General features: G+C 39.2%; 1 protein-coding gene across 1 annotated transcript in view; it reads left to right on the forward strand.

Moving 5' to 3' along the window:
- The window catches only part of LOC128645425 (myosin-IIIb-like), a 268,888-nt gene extending 245,516 nt beyond the window's left edge, over positions 1–23,372 (forward strand). Inside the window, exon 7 of the mRNA XM_053698423.1 lies at positions 23,223–23,372. Coding sequence (XP_053554398.1) covers positions 23,223–23,372 — 150 coding nt within the window. The remainder of the gene's footprint in view (positions 1–23,222) is intronic.
- Positions 23,373–24,092: the final 720 nt, after the last annotated feature.

Below are 24,092 nucleotides of genomic sequence, written 5' to 3' on the forward strand. Positions count from 1 at the left end.
TCCTCCTCTGTGGGTATCGACGAGACTTCGGTGTTAATGTCTCTGAGTCTTGGTGTTGATCTGCGCGACCCTCCTCGGCCCCCTCTGCGTACTTTTTTCTGCGTACATAGGGCTTCTGTGGGCGCTGCCCGTTTTTTGGCTGTGAAAGAGTGGGTGTCACAACATCAGTGCCAAGGGAAAAGGATCCACTTGCTGCAGTAGACTCTTTTATTGAACTTGTGGTCTCAGGATCAGAAGAGTCATAATCATACTCCGTGTCAGTGTCTGCAAATCTTACTTGCTTATTATCTGCATTTGTATTTCTGGAGTTTCTCCTATACCGTCTCCTAGTATCTGACACGGTCCACTTGTAAACTTTGTTAAGTTCATAATCTTGCTTATCTCTGAGTATCTTTTGTTTCTTAAAGTGCCAGAGATCTTTTTTAAAATCAGTAATCACTTTATTAAGTTTGTTGTCATATTTTGTAAATTCAGGGTTTTCACTAAGTGGGCGCAAAAATGATTGCAATTTTAATTTTTCTGCAGTCAACTCCTGACGTAATGTCTTTTTAAATTCAATAATAAGATCAATTAGTGCCAGAGAACAGGTTGTCAAAACATGATTCCATTTTTCAATAAACACCTGATTGGTAACTTGGAAAGAAGGAAATTTCCTAATACGCAGCCCACGTGGTATACGCTTGGCTTTTTGGTACATCTGGAAACTCTTAATATCCAGTTCTATTCTGGTATCTCGTTTAAGCAAAGTATCCATCTTAAAAAACAGATTGTCCAAATTGGTATTAGCCTCCTGTTCCATAATATCAGTATTAAACAGATCCTCACTGTCACTTATTTCATCAGCAAACTGCTGTAAAACATATCCCCCTGCTGCCATACCGTATACTTCAATAACAGATGCCTAACACTATGTAAATATCAATAATAAACTGTAATAATCTTCAGGGTGTATCTACGGCTTATATCACATGCAGGATAATAGTGCCTTGAAATCAAACTAGTGTCCGTGCAGCTTACCCTCCGATGCGGCGGAAAATCAACAATCAAAAGTTCCAGGAAGCGCTCAGACACTGCACTCGATGCGGCAAAAGGTTACCAGGAACCCTGCAGTGGCCTTCACGTAGAGAGTCACACCCCCTCCAATGCGTTAATAATAGTGCCTTGAAATCAAACTAGTGTCCGTGCAGCTTACCCTCCGTCGAGTGCAGTGTCTGAGCGCTTCCTGGAACTTTTGATTGTAGATTTTAATAAACATGGATTATTTTTAGTGAGATTTGTAGGTTTCAGCATAAATACATTTTTGTGGTTTTCATTAAAGGGACAGTTTACTCAAAAATGTTCTCCCCTTTAATTTGTTCCCAATGATCCACTTTACCTGCTGGAGTGTATTAAATTGTTTACAAGTAGCTCCTTTACCCTTATATTGGCATTTGAAATTGTTGATTTAGCATGTGGTATCCCCACCTATTCTGAAAGTTTGTGGCCGCGCGTACCAGCTATAGATAAGCTTCGTAAACACAGCCAGCAGAAGAAATTACACTCCCAGTCGGATATAGCAGAGATAAGGTAATACAATGTTGATTTTCCATTGTTCTCTCAAAGTACTGGTGATTGTTTTAAGGACAGATATAAGATAGAGAAGCAGGTATATTTACACAATGTGATACAGTAATGAGATCTTATTATACCTACAAGCTCAACCCATTTTATTAGGTTGTGGCTTCAAAACACAAAATCAGAGCTTTAATATACACAAATAAGCCTTAAAAAGCTAATTTTCATACATTTTTTACTCTGCAGTTGGTAAAGAAAGCAATTGTAAACACATAAAGGGGAAAACTATTTTACAGTATACTGTCCCTTTAATGTAACATCCAAACCTTGCTAATATCATTTAACATTGAATTCCAAATTTCACAATGACAGTAGCTATAGTATTGCTCATACTTTTGTCTTTTTATTACGTGCAGCCAATGATAATGAGATCCTCAGTTGTTTTACATTGTATAATAGGAAAAACGTGCATAATTATTTTACAGTTATCAGCTATACAATTCTCAGAACTAAAATTAAAATGAAAACTTTTCATTTGTTGTAATCAGATAAGACTCGTAATATATGGAGAATTAGTTTCCTTAATGAAATGCAGTTCTCGAGGTAAAACTTGCCTTTAGTGCAGTGTTTTCCAAAACCCAGTCCTCAGACCCCTTAACAGACCAGATATTCATAATATCTTAGCTAGAGCACAGGTGAAAATAATCAGCTCAGCCATCAGCTGATTATTTCACCTGTGCTCTAGTTAAGATATTATGAATATCTGGCTTGTTTGAGGACTGGAGTTGGGAAAAACTGCTTCATATCATTTCCTGAAGGACCACATTGTAATGATGAGATACATGTTTATAGAATCTTGCCAGACCAGAGAGCTTTATAGAATTCTGCCCCTAATTGTTTCTGTTTTAAATTGAAACTGGGCTTCAATCTCAAACAGCCCAACAAACAAATAATTACTAGTGTAAACTAATAGCAATTATTTTTAATGTCATGTATTTCTAAGATAACACCCCTCTGCATTAACAAATTTCCATTTGAAACCAAAATAATTTACTACTTTCTTACTAAACAACTTTGTACGTTTTTTTTTAATTTGTTGAGGTTAAACATACATATAAATATCTTTATCTATATCTATATATATATTATAAGTACATTGATCTATACATATTTAAGCTTATGAATAGAAATTTATGGAAAGCCTTGAGTCACCTGGTTAAATTGTATATTATTATAGAACAGCAATGAACAAACCATGATTCTTCCTGACTTTCATGACATTAGATTTCTAATAAAATGTTAGTCAATATATTTATTTAGACTACTATTAGTTCCTTTACTCTGGTTAAATAATTCATATATGTTAACTGCACTCTTTTTTTATATATATACCATGTTAATATGTATTGCTTATGTTCCTACCATGTTAAGTTTGCTCCTATGACTAACAAAAGTATGGGTAGCGCTTGCTGATTAGTGTCTAAATGTAGCCACCAATCAGCAAATGCTACCCAGGTTCTGAACCAAAAATGAGCCGGCTCCTAAGCGTTCATTTTTGCTTTTTCAAATAAAGATACAAAGAGAACAAAGAAAAATTAATAATAGGAGTAAATTAGAAAGTTGCTTGAAATTTCATGCTCTATTTGAATCATGAAATTTTAAATTGGACTAGACTATCCCTTTAAGTTGTTGACACTCCAAGATATATGGAGGATATTGCATCCCCTAGAGAAAGACTATACATTTTATTCCCAGCCACACAAACTCTATACTAGACTTGATTATATATTCACTGAAGTAACATGATTACATTTATTCCACTCTGCTAAGATTCTCCCATTGACGTGGTCGGACTATGCAATGGTTCACTGAGCAGTCCATTGGCCATCTAAACCTATAAGTGATTTTATTTGTAGACTGGATTATCTCCTTAACGATCCACCAAATCGATTGCAGAATATTTTCAATTGAACAATCCCTATGGGAGGCACATAAATGTGTAATTTAAGGGAAGTTAATAGCCCATAGAGCTGCCCTTAACAAAAAAAGAGGAAAAACTATACTTAATCTATATCTAGAAATCGAAAATATGGAGTTGAAGCATAAAAAAAATCCCTTGGATGATAATTTACTGTCTACTCTAATTATAAAAAGGAGAGATTTAGCTACTATATTGAATAAAGAACATAACAAAAAAAGAGGAAAAACTATACTTTTAATCTATATCTAGAAATCGAAAATATGGAGTTGAAGCATAAAAAAAATCCCTTGGATGATAATTTACTGTCTACTCTAATTATAAAAAGGAGAGATTTAGCTACTATATTGAATAAAGAACATAACAAGACAAAAATAATGAGACCTCTCAGACCCTATGAGAAGCTTTGCACGATCCCAGATGTAACTAAAGACCATATTACATTTTTCAGATCATAAAAGAAATTCTCAGTACTCTTGGCACTCGATAACTGAGAATTTTTGCAAATATTTCTATGGCTTTATAATCTGCAATTTACACCTTCAAGATATATTCAGTTACCTAACTCAAGATTAGAAACCATTAATAATTTTTTATTCAAACTCAAATCCTACACTCAAAATGCCCCACAGACATAGATTTATTTCCCTCCCCTTCAAGGGAATGATTCTCCACGGTCACAGGGGGCAAGGGTGCCCTCCTACCGCAAGAGTATATGAACTAGTCTAAGGGATAATTTTTGTTCTTTTCGTTCTTATAAAGCCCATGTCAGCAGTCCTCTGCTAAGTTTGAGCAAACCAAGATCTCTTGGAAGCTGGTTCAGTCCTGGAATAAATCCAAGCAGAGTAAGAGGCCCGCCGAGTCTAAGTCAGCATGAATGGGCGGTCCCCGGTCCTTTTCTGGATCGTGTAGAGGGCGGACTGTCGCTCTTTTTAGTTGCCTGGTTCATGGAAGTACAGGATCCATGGGTCCTGGAGGTCATAGCTCAGGGTTACAAGATAAGGTTCAAGTCTCAGCCACCCAAGGGCAGATTCCTCCTCTCTCTCCTGTCTTCCTTATCAGAAAGGAGGGAAGCCTTTCTGGGGTGCGTACAGGATCTGTCCTCTTAGGAGTTATTGTTCTGGTGCCTATCTCAGTGAGAGGTTTAGGATACTATTCAAACCTTTTCATGGTCCCAAAGATGGAGGGAACTTTCCGTCCAATTTGGACCTAAAGTGCTTAAAGAGGATTTTAAATATCCCCTCGTTCAAGTGAGAGACAATAGGTCCATTCTTCCCCTCGTTCGAGAAGGGCAGTTCATGACCACAATAGATCTGAAGGATGCTCCCTTCATGTACCAATCCTCAAGGACCACTTCCAGTTCCTAAGGTTTGCCTTTCTGGACCAGCACTTGATCTTCCATTTGGTCTAGCTACGGCTGCAAGAAATTTTTAGAAGAGTGGACCATTTGGAATCTCTCCTCTGTCTTCTTCGATCCCATGGATGGAAGATAAATCTAGAGAGAGTTCTATCAAGTACCAGGGTAGAATTCTCGGGTACTATATTAGACTACATAGACATGAGAATATTTCAAAGAGACCAGAGACATTGCAAGCTAGCTGCAACATGTCTTGCCCTCCAGACCTCCTTAAGGCCATCTGTGGCTCAGTGTATGGAGGTGATTGTTCTCATGGTGTCCCGCTTGCACATCATTTCCTTTGCCAGATTTGACCTCAGTCTGTTGCAACTGGGCATGCTGAAGCAGTGGAAAGGTGATCATACGGATCTGTCTCAACAGATTTCTCTGGACAACCGATTGAGAAAATCGCTCTCCTGGGGGTCTATTTATAAAGCTCCGAATGGAGCTTGATGCCCAGTGTTTCTGGCGAGCTTTCAGGCTCACCAAAACACAAGTTATGAAGCAGCGATCAAAAGACCGCTGCTTCATAACTTGTCTGCCTGCTCTGAGTCGCGGGCAGACATCACCGAAAATCAACCCGATCCAATACGATCGGGTTGATTAACACCCGCTGCTGGCGGCCGATTTGCCACAAATCTCCAGGGGGCGGCGTTGCACCAGCAGTTCACCAGAACTGCTGGTGCAATGATAATTGCCGGCAGTGTATGCTGTCTGCATTTATCGATGTGCAGCGGATATGGTTCGCTATAGCGGATCATGTCCGTCCGCACAATGATAAATGGACCCCTTGGTGTTTTTGTCTGGATCACTTGTCCCTGGGGACGTCCATCTCAAGACCATCCTGGGTGATTGTGACTATGGTTGTGAGTCTGTCAGGATGGGGAGCTGTTTGGGGTGCTAGGAAGGCACAAGGTCTATAAACTCAGGAGGAAAAGCTCCGTCCTGATTGCATTTTGGATAGCCTCTGCTAGGTTTGTCCCAATTTATCAGATTCCAATCAGGCAATATATCCTTGGTGGCTTACATCAACCATCAGGGGGGAATGAGAAGCTCCCTAGCTATGAGGGAAGTATCTTGGATTCTGGAGTGGGTGGAGACCCACATTTGTTCGCTGTCAGCAATCCACATTTTGGGTGTGGACAACTGGGAAGCGGATTTCCTCAGCAGACAATCCTTTTATCCGGGGGAATGGTCTCTCCATTCCGAGTGTTTGTGGAGATTTGCAAGATGTGGATCTTATGACGTCTCGATAGCAAGCTACCCAGATATGGGTCGAGGTATAGGGATCCTCAGGCAGAGCTTACAGATGTGTTTGCGGTGCCTTGGAGGGTCAATCTAAAATATCTAATTTATGTTTTCCGGCCATTACCACTACTTCCTAGTGTAGTGGCTCGAATCAAGCAGGTGTCAGTGATACCAATTGCTCCGTCTTGGCCGCGAAGGATATGGTTTGCGGACTAGTGGGGATGTCATTATCTCCTCCGTGGAAGTTACCTTGTCGCAGGGATCTGCTGACCAAGGCCTCTTTGTTCCTCTATGTCTAGATTCTCTGAGGCTGACTGCGTAGAGATTGAACGCTTAGTCCTAGCCAAGAGAGGGTTTTCTGAGAGTGTTATTTTTACTCTCATTCAAGCTCGTAGCTGGTTGCTCGTTGCATCTATCATAAGCTGTGAAGAACCTACTTATTCTGTTCACCAGGATGAACTGGAGAAGGGCTTTTCAGCAAGTCCCCTGAGGGGACAGATTTCAGCCCTGTCTGTGTTACTGCACAAGAGGTTCTCTGAGCGTCCTGATGTGCAGTCATTTGTTAAGGCTCTGCTAGTATCAGACCTGTGTTTAGATCTCTTGCTTCTCCTGGAGTTTAAATCTTGTTCTTTAAGTTTTGCACGGGCTCCGTGGGAGCCTATGCATGAAGTAAACATTAAATTATTGTCTTGGAAGGTTTCTTTTCTACGGTCTATTGCTTCTGCACGCAGAGTATCTGTGATTGCTTCCTTGCAATGCATCCCTCCTTATCTGGCTTCCATGCTGATAAGGCTGTTCTACGAACCAAGTTAGGTTTTCTTACTAAGGTTGTGTCAATTCGCAACATCAATCGAGAGATTGTGGTTCATTTTTTATATTCTACTCCTTCTTCGTCGAAGGAACGTTTTAAACGTAATTCTGGATGTGGTTTGTGCCTTGAAGTACTATCTTCAGGCCACAAAGGAATTTAGACAAACTTCTTTCTCTGTTTGTTCTCTTTTCCGGGAAGCGTGGGGGTCAGAGGGCCTCTTCGACTTCCTTATCTTTTTGTCTGAGGAGTGTCCTCTTGTTAGCAGTGAGACAGTGGGACATAAGTCTCCTCTGAGGATTATGGCTCATTCTACGGGAGCAGTGATTTCCTCTTGGGCCTTCAAGACTGAGGCCTCTATGGATCAGATTTGTAAGGCGGCTACCTGGTCCTCCTTACATTCTTTTTCCAGATTTTACAAGTTTGATGTTTTCTGGTTCTGCTGAAGCATCCTTCGGGAGAAAGGTTTTGCAGGCTGTGGTGCCCTCATATTAATGTTCGTCTCTCTTTTTTCCCTCCCGTTTTGCATTCAGTGTCCTCTATAGCTTGGGTATTGTTTTACCAAAAGTAATGAATGCAGCTGTGGCCTCTCCCCAATTCAGAAGAAAAACTTAAAATTATGCTTACTAGATATTTTTCTTTTCTTCTGAGGGGGAGAGGCCAAAGCTCCCCGCCTGTTTTATTCTATGGGATGACCTTATATTTTATTTGTTCGTCTGGCACCTTTTTCAGCCTGAAATTTCTCCTACAAAAAGTGAATGGGTAACATCAAATCTTTTAAGCTTCTTATAAGAGAACATGTTGTCATATATTCTGGTGTCACTATAACCTACTTATCATATAAATAAAAGAAACCATGTTAACTTCAAACTCCTCAAAGACCCTCAAAACCAAAGAAGTTTTTTCTGGTCATTAGTTTTTCAATAAGCTTCCCAAATACAGTACATTTCCGAGTAAATCATTATTCTATCATTTTTCAAGTAATTACACTCTAATTCTAGAAATCCAGAAATTCGCTTATCCCATAATTATTTATTGGGGATTTTTCTACTCTATTATTTAAAATAATTTCAGACAAGGCTTATATTTTATTTTAGGAGGTTTGTATAGACACCATATTAATGTATTCATTGTGCACTGTATTTCCAAGATCTCCTCAATTTCTGTGATGATCTCCTCCAAAAATATTGAATCACAGAGCACCAACACCACATATGGGCCATTTCACTACCCACATGGCAACAGCTCAAACATTTATTGAACTTAATAGAAAATATGCGGTGTAATCTGCAGCTGATGAAATACCATATATGTAATGATTTCAACTTAATTTCAAGTGAATACCTTGAACAGTAGTGTTTTGTCTGATTTGCAGCTCTAGAACTTCTATTGCACAGGCAAACAATAGTGGGGAGAGAGGACATAGCTGTCTCAGGCCATTCAAAATTGGAAAAGATTGGGATAAGTTCTGTACTTGGATTAAACTACAGGTATACCTCACTTTACAGCGCTTCACTTTACAGCGATTCACTAATACAGCACTTTGTGGAGCTGAAGTTCAACCTCCAAGGATATTGAAACAAAGCTGTAGTCATCGTGAGATTGCGAGAAAAGTGAATGGTACCATTTTGTTATGCTTAGTTCACTCTGTTAACAGCATTGCAGTGCAATCTGTGTCTCAGTGCTATAGTCTGGCAAATTATACTACTAATACTAATTGTCACTATTTTACAAGTACAGCATTTATTAAATACTAATTGAATACTTGCTGGGCTAGTGTTAAACTAAACGTAGCACTATTGCACCCCTAATATATGTTAGTTCAAACATGTTTTCAGGATTTTAAACACTAAAAAGAAAGCTAAAACTGGCTTGTTTAACTTTAAGGCAATTTTCAATTTACAGCAGGGCTCCCTAACTCGCTGTATGAGCGGGGTATACCTGTATAGCTAAAACATACAAACTAAAGATAGCCCTTTCTCCTCAGAATAATGTATCAATTTAAAGGCCCTGACTGTGCTGTCTTTTGCCTCCCATTTGGGCACAAAGCCCACCTGGTCCCAATGTATCAAATCCAGTAGCACTAAATTTTGTCTGTAAGCTATTATTTTGGCATATATTTTTACATTGAAATTTAAGAAGAATATGGTTCTGTATTTTTAAGGATCCATCAAAGATTTATTTGGTTTGACAAGCAGGAAAATATATGCCCGTGGGGCATTTTAAGTTTAGGAGTGGGTCTGATCAAATGAATGAAAATATTTAATTAATTGTGGATCTAATATATCTTGAAATATGGAGTAGTATTTATAGCTGAATCCATCAGGTCCGTGAGATTTCACTGGAGGGGAGAGCTTAAATTAAATTATTTATTTACTTCAATGTAAAAGGTTAATCTAATGTCTCCTTTTAGGATGGGGACAGTTTTCGTAATTTGGAAATAACAGTGCACAATGGATACATTAATATGGCTTCTATACAAACCTCCTAAAATAAAATATAAGCCTTGTCTGAAATTATTTTACATAATGACCAATAGTGTAAAATTCCTGATTGCTAAGAATTAAAAGATTACCCATTCACTTTTGGATTATTTTTGTATTTATTTTTGCTTCCTTTATTTACTCTTATGCAATATTATATTTCCTTTATTATCTTTCGTTTATGAGAAATTGGTCTGACTTGTACACTTGCTTTTAGGAGCTGTGTGTCCTCCTTTTGTAAACTGAACAACTATTTAAGATATAAATCTGGATTTATAATAAATATATATATATATATATATATATATATATATATATATATATATATATATAAGATATAAATCTGGATTTATAATAAATATATATATATATATATATATATATTAAAAAATAGATGCAGTTCTATTAAAATATAGTAATCAAGTGATTGTCTTATTAATAACCAGAGCTGACGCTAATAGCCTCCTTTGTTGTGTTGTTTGGCTAGGGCTCATATATCCTTGTTTCTCCAAGCAAATTTACAGGCATATGAAAATTTATATGTGATTTATTTTTATTTCGGTGAAAGTTTGATTTTTTTTTTTTCTTTGTGTGTGTTCTAAAACAATGCTAAATGCAGAATAATAAGTTTAATATTTAGGACATGTTCATACTGTTGTTTATCCTATATGCTATAGAAAATATTTGGTTATTTCTGCAAAAGTTTTTGGACTGATAAGAAAAAACTACATATAGGTAACACTAAAATGACCTCAGTATGTGGGTGTTTAATGGCTAAGAAGCAAGAGGAATAAATGCTTGGACCAAGCTGCCCATACAACCCTATGCAGATGCATAATCTGCTTAATAACATCACAGATAAAAGAATTAGCAACCTTCAAGGCCGTAAATCTTTCCTGAGTAACGTTGAGGGTACCCACCAACCCGATCAAATCCTATAAAGATTTACACCAGAAGGTAGATTCCTCAGCAACCACGGCAAATATCCCGTATATGTTGAAACATCTTTCTTAACAGAGTTTCCATCCTCTATCCAGGGACTCTTTAAACAAAGAGCTATCCTCAAGCGGGATAGTAATACGTTTAGCAAGGGTGAAGATAGCGCCATCCCCTTTAGGGATGGAACCTCACAACTCCATTGAGAGTCCAGGACTGGGAACAACTTGTTAAAGGGAAAAGAGGGGAACAAGGAATCCAACCCTGTCCCATTCATTCTTAATAATGTTCGCCAACTAACAGGAGCAGGGAAGGATAAGGTAGCACCCTGTCCTCAAACTCTATCCAATTTAGGAAGCACAGGTTCATCAGGCAATTTGACCTCTGGATCCTCTGATTTCACCAAAAACTTCCTTAGAAGAAAATGCAAATTCCTAAAACTAAAGTCTGGTTCCTCCGTAGCCAGAGGTTTAGAGGCAGCAGACTCCAACCCAGAATGTTCATACTCTGAAGTCTCAGACTTCATCCTCAGATAACCCTATCAGTTAAATCCAATAAATTATCTGATGTACTCTGGGAAGGAGTGCAATATTTAACCTTTCACTTGCGCTTAGCAGGGCAAGGTAAAGCATTAAAGGCCGCAGACACCACCGTCTGAACTGCGCAGTAACGTCTGTTGAAAAATTGACCCCTCCAGATGGAGGATCAGCAATGCTACGGGAAACTGCATGTGTAGAGATATAAGAATGTAGGGTACGCACCTCACTGGACGACAACTCCTCAGAGAAATAATCACATTATCAAGGCATATGGAACATAATTGGGGAGGCAGAACTAAAGCCTCCTCACAATATAAACAGGAATTACTATAGGAATAGAGTGAGTGCCCTCTAAGTAACAGAATCCTCCATCACTAGTTCAATGACCGGAGAACTAGAGAAATAAAACATCTTATTTTATTCCAAAAAACTGCACCTTTATATCCCAATGGCTGGGGGACTCACCACCTCCCATGACCCAGACAGTACAGAAATTTAGGACTCCTCTCTGATAAACACCCGGTCAGGAAAGAGAGAAAACACAATTTATGCTTACCTGATAAATTTATTTCTCTTGTGGTGTATCCAGTCCACGGATCATCCATTACTTGTGGGATATTCTCATTCCCAACAGGAAGTTGCAAGAGGACACCCACAGCAGAGCTGTAATATAGCTCCTCCCCTAACTGTCATAGCCAGTCATTCGACCGAAAACAAGCCGAGAAAGGCGGAACCATAGGGTGTAGTGGTTACTGTAGTTTAAATTTAAAAATTACCTGCCTTAAAATGACAGGGAGCGGGCCGTGGACTGGATACACCACAAGAGAAATAAATTTATCAGGTAAGCATAAATTGTGTTTTCTCTTGTAAGGTGTATCCAGTCCACGGATCATCCATTACTTGTGGGATACCAATACCAAAGCTAAAGTACACGGATGAAGGGAGGGACAAGGCAGGAACTTAAATGGAAGGAACCACTGCCTGTAAAACCTTTCTCCCAAATATAGCCTCCGAAGAAGCAAAAGTATCAAATTTGTAAAATTTTGAAAAAGTATGAAGCGAAGACCAAGTCGCCGCCTTGCAAATCTGTTCAACAGAAGCCTCATTTTTAAAGGCCCAAGTGGAAGCCACAGCTCTAGTGGAATGAGCTGTAATCCTTTCAGGAGGCTGCTGTCCAGCAGTCTCATAGGCTAAGCGGATTAAGCTTCTTAGCCAAAAAGAAAAAGAGGTTGCCAAAGCCTTTTGACCTCTTCTCTGTCCAGAGTAGACAACAAACAAAGCAGATGTTTGACGAAAATCTTTAGTAGCTTGTAAGTAAAACTTTAAAGCACAGACCACGTCCAGATTGTGTAACACAAGGATGGAACCACAATCTCTTGATTGATATTCTTGTTAGATACCACCTTAGGTAAGAACCCAGGTTTGGTACGCAGGACTACCTTATCCGTATGAAAAATCAGATAAGGAGAATCACATTGTAAGGCAGATAGCTCAGAGACTCTACGAGCAGAGGAAATAGCTACCAAAAAAAAACAAAAAAAACTTTCCAAGATAAAAGTTTGATATCTATGGAATGAAGAGGTTCAAACGGAACTCCTTGAAGAACCTTAAGAACCAAGTTTAAGCTCCATGGTGGAGCAACAGGTTTAAATACAGGCTTGATTCAAACTAAAGCCTGACAAAATGCCTGAACGTCTGGAACATCTGCCAGACGCTAGTGCAAAAGAATAGACAGAGCAAAGATCTGTCCCTTTAAGAAACTAGCTGACAATCCTTTTTCCAAACCTTCTTGGAGAAAAGATAAAATCCTAGGAATCCTGACCTTACTCCATGAGTAACCCTTGGATTCACACCAATAAAGATATCTACGCCATACCTTATGGTAAATTTTCCTGGTGACAGGCTTTCGTGCCTGTATTAAGGTATCAATAACTGACTCGGAGAAGCCACGCTTTGATAAAATCAAGTGTTCAATCTCCAGGCAGTCAGCCTCAGAGAAATTAGATTTGGATGGTTGAAAGGACCCTGAAGTAGAAGGTCCTGTCTCAGAGGAGACCATGGTGGAAAGGATGACATGTCCACTAGATCTGCATACCAGGTCCTGCGTGGCCACGCAGGTGCTATCAGAATCACTGATGCTCTCTCCTGCTTGATCTTGGCAATCAGTCGAGGGAGCAGAGGAAACGGTGGAAACACATAAGCTAGGTTGAAAGACCAGGGTGCTGCTAGAGTATCTATCAGTGTCGCCTTGGGATCCCTGGACCTGGATCCGTAACACGGAAGCTTGGCGTTCTGGCGAGACGCCATGAGATCCAGTTCTGGTTTGCCCCAACGGAGAATCAGTTGTGCAAATACCTCCGGATGGAGTTCCCACTCTCCCGGATGAAAAGTCTGACGACTTAGAAAATCCGCCACCCAGTGCTCTACACCTGGGATATGGATAGCTGATAGGTGGCAAGAGTGAATCTCTGCCCAGTGAATTATTTTTGAAACTTCTAACATCTCTAGGGAACTTCTTGTTCCCCCTCGATGGTTGATGTAAGCTACAGTCGTGATGTTGACCGACTGAAATCTGATGTACCTCAGAGTTGCTAACTGAGGCCAAACCTGAAGAGCCTTGAATATCGCTCTTAGTTCCAGAATATTTATTGGAAGGAGAGCCTTCAGGGAGTTCCAGACTGCACCCCAACCTAGAAGGCTGGCATTTGTTGTTACAATAGTCCAATCTGGCCTGCGAAGGTCATACCTTTGGACAGATGGACCCGAGATAGCCACCAGGGAAGAGGATCCCTGGTCTCTTGGTCCAGATTCAGTTGAGGGGCCAAATCTGTGTAATCCCCGCTCCACTGACTGAGCCTGCATAGTTGCAGCGGTCTGAGATGTAAGCATGCAAACGGCACTATGTCCATTGCCGCTACCATTAAGCCGATTACTTCCATACACTGAGCCACCAAAGGGTGTGGAATGGAATGAAGAACCCGACAGGAATTTAGAAGCTTTGATAACCTGGACTCCGTCAAGGTAAATTTTCATTTCTACAGAATCTATCAGAGTCCCTAGAAAGGAAACTCTTGTGAGTGGGGATAGAGAACACTTTTCCTCGTTCACTTTCCACCCATGCAACCTCAGAAATGCCAGTACTACGTCCGTATGAGACTTGGCAATTTGGAAGTTTGACGCCTGTATCAGGATGTCGTCTAAATAAGGGGCTACTGCTATGCCCCGCGGCCTTAGGACCGCCAAAAGCGACCCTAGAACCTTTGTAAAGATTCTTGGGGCTGTAGCTAATCCAAAGGGAAGAGCTACAACTGGTAATGCCTGTCTTTAAAGGCAAACCTGAGAAACCGATGATGATCTTTGTGTATCGGAATGTGAAGATAAGCATCCTTTAGATCCACTGTAGTCATATATTGACCCTCCTGGATCAGTGGTAGGATGGTACGAATAGTTTCCATCTTGAACGATGGAATTTGTTTAAGATCTTTAGATCCTAAATCGGTCTGAAGGTTCCCTCTTTTTTGGGAACCACAAACAGATTTGAGTAAAAACCCTGTTCCTGTTCCTCCTTTGGAACTGGATGGATCACTCCCATAACTAGGAGGTCTCGTACACAGTGTAAGAATGCCTCACTTTTTATCTGGTTTGCAGATAATTGTGAAAGGTGAAATCTCCCTTTTGGGGGGGAAGCTTTGAAGTCCAGAAGATATCCCTGGGATATAATTTCCAACGCCCAGGGATCCTGAACATCTCTTGCCCACGCCTGGGCGAAGAGTGAAAGTCTGCCCCCTACTAGATCCGTTACCGGATAGGGGTCGTTCCTTCATGCTGTCTTAGAGGCAGCAGCAGGCTTTTTGACCTGCTTACCTTTTTTCCAGGTCTGGTTTGGTCTCCAGACCGTCTTGGATTGAGCAAAAAAGTTCCCTCTTGTTTATTATTAGAGGAAGTTGAAGCCGCACCTGCCTTGAAAGTTCGAAAGGCACGAAAATTAGACTGTTTGGCCCTAGATTTGGACCTGTCCTGAGGAAGGGCACAACCTTTTCCTCCCGTGATATCAGCAATAATCTCCTTCAAACCAGGCCCGAATAGGGTCTGCCCCTTGAAGGGAATGTTTATAAATATTTTCTTAAGGTAACCTTCTAATTTTTTATCCATTGGCTCTAAAAAAGCACAACTGTCCTCGACAGGGATAGTAGTACGCTTTGCTAGAGTAGAAACTGCTCCCTCCACCTTAGGGACTGTCTGCCATAAGTCCCGTGTGGTGGCGTCTATTGGAAAACATTTTTCTAAAAATAGGAGGGGAAGAGAACGGCACACCTGGTCTATCCCATTCCTTATTAATAATTTCTGAAAACCTTTTAGGTATTGGAAAAACATCAGTACACACCGGCACTGCAAAGCATTTATCCAGTCTACAAAATTTCTCTGGCACTGCAATGGTATCACAGTCATTCAGAGCAGCTAAAACCTCCCTAAGTAACACGCGGAGGTGTTCAAGCTTAAATTTAAATGTAGAAATATTAGAATCAGGTATCTTTCCTGAGTCATTAACATCACCCACTGACTGAAGCTCTCCTTCCTCAGCTTCTGCATATTGTGAGGCAGTATCAGACATGGTTCTTAAAGCGTCAATATGCTCTGCATTTTGTCTCACCCCAGAGCTATCTCGCTAACCTCTAAGTTCAGGTAGTCTGGCTAATACCGCTGACAGTGTATTATCCATGACTGCCGCCATGTCTTGTAAAGTAAATGCTATGGGCGCCCTAGATGTACTTGGCGCCATTTGAGCGTGAGTCCCTTGGGCGGGAGTCAAAGGGTCTGACATGTGGGGAGAGTTAGTCGGCATAACTTTCCCCTCGTCAGATTCCTCTGGTGATCATTTTTTTAAAAACAGAATATGATCTTTATTGCATAAAATGAAATCAGTACATTTGATACACATTCTAAGAGGGGGTTCCACCATGGCTTTTAAACATAATGAACAAGGAGTTTCTTCTATGTCAGACATGTTTATACAGACTAGCAATGAGACTAGCAAGCTTGGAAAACACTTTAAATCAAGTTAACAAGCAAATATAAAAAACGGTACTGTGCCTTTAAGAGAAACAAATTTTGTCATTTGAAAAACAGTGAAAAAATGCAGTAAATCAAACGAAATTTTTACAGTGTATGTAATAGGCTAGCAGAGCATTGCATCCACTTGCAAATGGATGATTAACCCCTTAGTTCAAAAAACGGATCAAAAAAACGAAATAGACTTTTTTTTTTTTTTTTTTTTTTAACAGTCACAACCAACTGCCACAGCAAGCTGTGGTCCTACCTTCCCCAATAAACGACTTTGGAAAGCCTTTGAGCCCTTTAGAGATGTCCTATAGCATACAGGGGACTCCTGAGGGAAGCTGGATGTCACAGTTTGTAATTTTAACTGCACCAACTGTAACTTTTATACTATAACAGTGGAAAGCCTCAGTAAAACTGTTTCTAGTCAAAATTTAAGCCAGCCATGTGGAAAAAACTAGGCCCCAATAAAGTTTTATCACCAATGCATATATAAAAACGATTAAACATGCCAGCAAACGTTTATATTGCAATATCATAAGGGTATTACCCCTGGGAGTAAGCATGATACCAGTCGTTATTAAATCACTGTATTCAGGCTTAATTTACATTAATCCGGTATCAGCAGAATTTTCTAGTGTTTTTCATCTCTAGAAAAAATTATAACTGCACATACCTGATAGCAGAATAAACTGCACGCCATTCTCTCGCTGAAGTTACCTCATCTGTGTAATCCCCTCAGACATATGTGAGAATAGCAATGGATCTTAGTTACAACCTGCTAAGATCATAGAAACCTCAGGCAGATTCTTCTTCTATTTACTGCCTGAGATAAAATAGCACAACTCCGGTACTATTTAAAAATAACAAACTTTTGATTGAAGAAAATAAACTAACTATATTTAACCACTCTCTCCTACAACATCCTAGCTTGTTGAGAGTTGCAAGAGAATGACTGGCTATGACAGTTAGGGGAGGAGCTATATTACAGCTCTGCTGTGGGTGTCCTCTTGGAACTTCCTGTTGGGAATGAGAATATCCCACAAGTAATGGATGATCCGTGGACTGGATACACCTTACAAGAGAAAGAATCACATGGTGCACAATGCAGGACCATCCCTGCTATGAGAAAAAGCGCGCCAAGCTTGCAAGCTGCATGGCTCTCAAAGTGAAAGTGAAACCTGTATATCCTATGAGCCCATAACATCTCACACATAAAAACAGCAAAAATCAAATAAACATATAAGATTATTCCCCACTGTTCAATAATCCTCCTCAGGAGATATTAACCCTTGATTCTATACAGATAAAAGGAGTCACACTGTGACCCTGTCTTCTTGCGTTATCATACATGTATAAAAATTGAAACAATCTTACCAGAATCTATGCCATGGAACAGTAACACGACTCTTCAAGTGTGACAGATAGTAGCATCGCTTCTGACATGGACTTGAGTGAAGAAACCAGGCAGCGAAACTCGTCAACGCTGATTGCTTATGGAGCTGTTAATATGAGTCGGGATGGTTTTGCAGAAAGACTCTCCCTGCATCTCCGGACTCTAACATTCACCCAAGCTCTTACTGAGAGGCTGACAGGACTACTTAAAACTCCAGTCCCAACTCGAAGAATACTACCCTCCATAAGTGACTACTCCAAAATCTTCTAACACTTCTCTGCCAACCTCCTGTGACGAACAGTGGCGTCACTAGGGGGGTGCGGGCCGCACCTGGGTGACACCCTCCAGGGGGTGATACCAAAAAAAAATTATTTTTTTTTTTTCAATTTTATTGAAATTCAAAGAAATACAATGTTGAGATGCATAGATTTTTTTTTATTAGAGGGGCTGGCATTTGTGAACATTAGTGGGACTGGGGAAGTTGTAGACACACAATTTTTTTGCCCCTTGAGCCAGTGCTGCAATTTCAACAAATAGTTTTCCCGGCTGCTTTTGCTTGTTTGTACTTTGCTTCTCCCCTGCCCAATTTCTCTATGAATGTTGGGGGCATGCCGTGGGGCTTGCAAAGTTGCGCTGCTAGCCTAAACCTGCCTGCCTATCTGTGCTCACTGCTCAGTGACATGTGGAGCAGTGGAGTCACTCACTGCTGTGCTGTCTCTCTAAACGGGAACTGGGAAATCGTGAGGGGATGTCTGGCACCTGACCGCATGACTGTTTGACACTGTCTCTAAAGTGAAGGAGCCACGTATGATGCCCAACAGACTGGTACGGTTACGGTACACTAAGTGCACTGAACAGGTAGGAGGGCGGGTGGGGGTCTGGGGGTGGGCAGAGTGCAGAGGTGATTGGCCATAAGAAGCGGTAGGCACGCGGCCCGGGGCTGTGCACTGACAGACTTGGAACAGAGTCAGAGAGCAGAATTTTCATAGTTTGCGCGCCAAAACCTTTTCTTCTGTGATTTATTTTAGAGTGCTCTGTTTATCTTTCATTTGATGCTCTGCTGAGCCAGGGAGCAGCTCTAGGCATGAGCTTTATAATTAATGCAGTGCAGTTTACATATTTTGTAAGTGTGTGTCTGAGTTTTTTTTTGTGTGTGTGTATGTGTGTGTCTCAGTGTTTGTGTGTCTCAGTGTTTTTGTGTGTTTTTGTGTGTGTGTCTGAGTGTGTTTCCGAGTGTTTGTGTGTGCATCTGAGTTTTTTTTTAAGTGTGTCTGAGTGTTTGTATGTGTGTGTGTCTGTGTTTTTCTGTGTGTCTTCTTTCTGGGGGGTTGACACCATAACTTACCGCACCGGGTGACACCAACCCTAGTGACGCCACTGATGACTGGGGGATGAGGGAAGTGGGGGAGGTATTTAAGCCTTTCATGAAAAAAATGCAGCAGTAAAATGTAGAGCTTTTTAAGACCTGAAATACACCATTTATATTATATTAACTGTTTTTTTTTACCTTGTAGTCAAACAAATTGTTAGGAGCAATATCATATTATTATAATTATTTTAATTTTAGTGTGAACATTTTACTTGTGAAACAATTAAGCTTCTAACAGGATAACCTGAAAACAAAGTCAGTTGTGACTTTCTTTAGCTCTTATAGACTTTTAGGCTGGAACGTTGCATTCATTGATTGAACAAAGAATGAAGGTTATTCTAGTTAAAGTACAACAAAAAACTGTCAGAAAAAAGGCACTTATTTACAGAACATACAATTCTTTGGCATCAACTTCCACTGTCACATTTTATAAAATAAATTTAAGAAATGTCGTTTTCTTGATTCTTTGTATGTGTATAAAAAGAAACATTCCCTGCAAAATGTCAAACCTCTAGGTTGAACGTGCCAGTTCTAGTTCTTGAATGACTGGATTTCAGAATCTTCCAGCTTGTGAGTCAGACAGATTTAGGGCCAGTCCTGCACGAGCGCAGTGTTGGGCTGCAAATTAAAAATATATATGTATATGAATATATACATATATATTTGTGTGTTTAAATGTGCATACACACATATTAGCACATACATATGTATGAACATAAGCATATATTTTTATAGTGATAACACAGTCCCCATAGACCACAATGTAAAGATACCTTTCAGTGCCGTATATTTTCTAACACCCCACATCCCCCCACTTTAACCTCTTATAACGGCTTTGTGCAGTTTTTTAAACAAAAATAAAGATGCTTATATTTTTTATTCAAAGAAAGAAACTGTCCACTTTATTTGGGGGCAATTAGTGCACATTTTTTTAAAGGGACAGTAAAGTAAAAAAAAAAACTTTCATGATTTAAATAGGGCATGTAATTTTAAACAACTTTCCAATTTACTTTGATTACCAATTTTGCTTTGTTCCCTTGGTATTCTTAGTTGAAAGCTAAATCTAGGAGGTTCATGTGCTAATTTCTTAGACCTTGAAGACTGCCTCTAATCGGAAAGCATTTTGACAGTTTTTCACCACTAGAAGGCGTTAGTTCATGTGTTTCATATAGATAACATTGAGCTCTGGCACGTGAAGCTCCTAAGAGCAAGCACTGATTGACTAAAAATGCATGTCTGTCAAAAAACTGAAATAAGCGGGCAGTTTGCAGAGGCATAGATACAAGGTAATCACAGAGGTAAAAAGTATATTATTATAACTGTGTTGGTTATGCAAAATTGGGCAATGGGTAATAAAGGGATTATCTACCTTTTTAAACAACAAAAATTCTGGTATTTACTGTCTCTTTAAAATTAACCAGAGGTCTGACTTCTGGTTGATTGTGATAAGCGGAAAGTGCTCCCCTTTATGGGTGCACTTTAAAATAGCGCTCCACTTGTAATCTAGCCCATAATGTTTAAAAAAATCACAACGATTTTGTATGATTTCTCTCCATGGTGCCATGTTTTGAGCTAAGTAAGTATGTTTCCAATGCAAGGAAGATTTCAGATTGAAATATGTATAGTTGTCGCATCAGCTGTCAGTGATACCTGCTCATTTTGCAATGGTTCACCCCTCTGCTAGAGAAAATTAAGGCTGTGGATGTGCAAATATTAAGGCCTAGATTACAAGTGGAGCATAAAAATATTAGCTGCTTTGTGTGCAAACACTGTTCAACAGTGCTTTTATTTGTGTGCACATATTACAAGTTTAAATTAATATATTAGCGCTCAAGCAAAAGCCTAGGGTGCGCAAACATCTGGATATCAGATACTGGGGATGCGCCAAATCTCTCATATAATATACTTCTATGGAGGCGAGCTACAGGTCAAATAGTGTATAGTTCTTCAATGGCTTTTAAAATATGATTTTCTATTGAGATATAAGTTTAATCCCTTAAAGACCGGGCATTTCAGACTAAAACTTCCCCAAAGACCATAGCATTTTTAGCATTTTTTTTATCACTCCATTTAAACAGAAGTCTTTTTTTATTTACCTATCAAAAACTATATATTTTTTTTAGTAGACAACTCAAAGTATTAATCTAGGCCCATTTTGCTATATTTCATGCAACCATTTTACCGCCAAAAGCGATTAAATAAAAAAATCGTTAACTTTTTAAAAAACGTTAGGTTTCTCACTGAAATTATTTACAAGCAGCTTGTGCAATCATGGCACAACTGGTTGTAAAAGCTTATTTGGGATCCCCTTTGTTCAGAAATAGCAAACATATATGGCTTTGCCATTGCTTTTTGGTAATTAGAAGGCTTCTAATTGCAGGTGCGCACCACACTTGTATTATTCCCAGCAGTGAAGGGGTTAATAAGGAAGTTTAAAAGGTTAATTTTAGCTTTAGTGTAGAGATCAGCCTCCCACCTGATACTTCCCACCCTCTGATCCCTCCCTGATCCCTCTCAAACAGCTCTCCCCCCCCATGGTCACCCCCATCTTAAGTAGTGGCAGTCTGTCAGTATGCAGTTTTACATCTTTTTTAAAAAAATAAAAAAATTGTATTATTATTATTGTACTTAGTGTAGGATTACCCCCTTACCTTACCACCTCCCGTAAAGCTCTCTAACCTTCCCCCTTCTAACTAATTATGTAATAAATTATGTAATAAAAAAAACAACACCATTTTTTTCTGCAGTGTAGCTGCCCCTACTCATTAACCCCCCTCTCCCTCCCAGATTGCTTTCCCACCCTCTATCGCCACTTCCACAGTATGATCCCCTTCTCCCTTCTCCCTCCTTCCCCCTTCCTGCCGCTCTGAGAGGTGTTCTTTTCTGTAGCGTAGCAGTCCCACCTATTCCCAACCACCTCCAGCTATGGGCCGTCCATCCGCCTTACCCTCCCATGCCACCAATGATCGGCACCACCGCTGGCCGATGCAAAGAGAGCCACAGAGTGGCCCTCTCTGCATCAGTAACTCTGCAACTCTGTTTCTGCACTGCCTCACTTGTGTGGTTTGCAGAAATAGTACTACTTTTAGCGAGATCGCTGTAGAGAGAGGCCTAGGATAGCAGCGACGTACAGGGTACGATGCTGGTCCTTAAGGGTTTAACGACCAGCGTTGTACAGGGTACAGTGCTGGTTGTGAAGGGGTTAAAACACTGCACAAATACATGTGCATACACATATAAACACATATATCTACAAATTAAAAACAACATTGAGCCTTTCCCAAGCCAAATCCTCTTCAAATAACATAATCCCTTTAAATCATTGTTTTAAAAATGTATTTCAATACAAAACCTATATTTTACATTTAATATTTGTATATATATAAATATATATATATATATATATTAGTAAAATACTTTATTCTAATATATCTAATATACTTGATGCATGTATTCACACCTTAATACTTTACTTTAGGTCTCCATGAAAGCAACATTTTTCCAGATATTTTGTGATGCGCTTGAGCAACTTCATAACTGACCACATGTAATAGGAGAGAGGAAGGCGCACATTGCACTAGCCATTGAAAGTATAGGGCATGCTTAAAAACTGTTGCCCGTGTTAATATTCTCTGGTAAATCTTTTTTACTATTTACTTGTAATACCAGATCGTGCGCTATTCTTAGCGCAGGGTCTCAATATGGTTAGCACATGCTGCACAATTGATTGCGCTCCATTTATAATATAGACGTAAATTGGTCAAGGTATCTTGGAGAGCAAACTCTAATCCTAAATATTTGTTGGCGACATACATATTGTAATATTGCCTATTCTTTTTTTTATTTTGTGATTCTTGCACTTTGGTGGCATTCTACTTGTGCAATAAACATACATAATTATTATTGTCAAATAAATTTCCCAGCTATGTAAAAGGTGTCCACTACCCTAGATTCACTAAGGTTTAAAATTTCCAATAAGAACAGATCTTTCCAAATCATACTTTGTTCTACGGTATTTATGATCTGCAGAGTTTATTGATTCAATTTGGGGAAGCTCTCCAGATTTTAGTGAATCATCTTTGTAGTGGAAATTAGAAATGACCAGATTTCTCAAAAGAGAGGTCTTTGCATTTATTGTAAATGAATATGGTAAAGTAACTTTTCATTTTTAATATTAATTTACCTTAAACAAATTCTCAAACAAATAAATTCAATCTTCAGCATCACATCCAGATATTAAAATAACCTACAGCTATTTTATCTATTGTGCATTTAAAATGTTAATACAAGAAACAGTTCACTATAGAGCAAACCGTTCAGTATTTGAAGTAGAAATTAATATATGTGTAACATTTACTGGAAAAGGAAGGCATTAGTCACATCTTTATGGTTAATGAGCTATTGAGCGTTGCACTGATTTCCACATAATAACGTTGTGCTTTTCTCTCTCTGTGCAATAGGTCATTGCCTGTGAGCAACAGTATGATTACTCCTATGATGTGCGTTGTGACGTCTGGTCCCTTGGAATCACAGCTATTGAACTGGCTGATGGAGACCCTCCTCTGTCTGAGATGCATCCAGTAAAAGCCCTTTTCAAGATTCCAAGGTAGAGCACTAGATGGCTGTCTTGCCTCATTGGATATTTCAGATCATTTGAATGAATGGAAAGCCATTCAGTTACAAACAAGGAAGCAATAAATTAACACATTCAGTGTGCTTATTTGTTATAACTTACTGTTCCTAATTGTTTTTAACCCTTGTAGCACAGTAGTAGTAGTAGATATGGATAATGGCTTTTATATACATTTTTTCCTTATACTCTATATATTGATTTTGGAAAAAGTAATATATTTATTGCACATATTTCTAAAAAATATTATTTACATTTTTCAAATAAGATCAGTGCATTTGGTTTGAGAGTGCATCAGTTTAAACTCTCCCTTATTGGTAATGATGATATCTGCAAATATATTTTCATCATAAATAATGTTATCAGCTCTGCAGTATTTCATCTTCCTGCGCTGCTCCTTCCGTTATGTGTTCTACATATGTTTTATTACATTTTGATTGTCACGCTGTTATAAAAAATTGTCTATTTATCGCACCAAAATCCATATTTAAGCAATCAATAGCTTAATTTAGCACGTAAACAAATTCAATATGGTTTTCTGCCGAAAACTAAAATAACAATGAGCAGTCCGCTCTCTATTTTTACTCTTTCTTTACACATGGCTTCTCTTTTACATTCACAAGCACCTGTGACAGATTTCTTTACACATAGTATGGATTTACTTTAACATGTTTGTGTACCTTGTGATCTTAAGCTCAAT

Source organism: Bombina bombina, chromosome 1 (genome assembly GCF_027579735.1).
Source record: "Bombina bombina isolate aBomBom1 chromosome 1, aBomBom1.pri, whole genome shotgun sequence".
In the NCBI taxonomy this organism is placed as follows: Eukaryota; Metazoa; Chordata; class Amphibia; order Anura; family Bombinatoridae; genus Bombina; species Bombina bombina.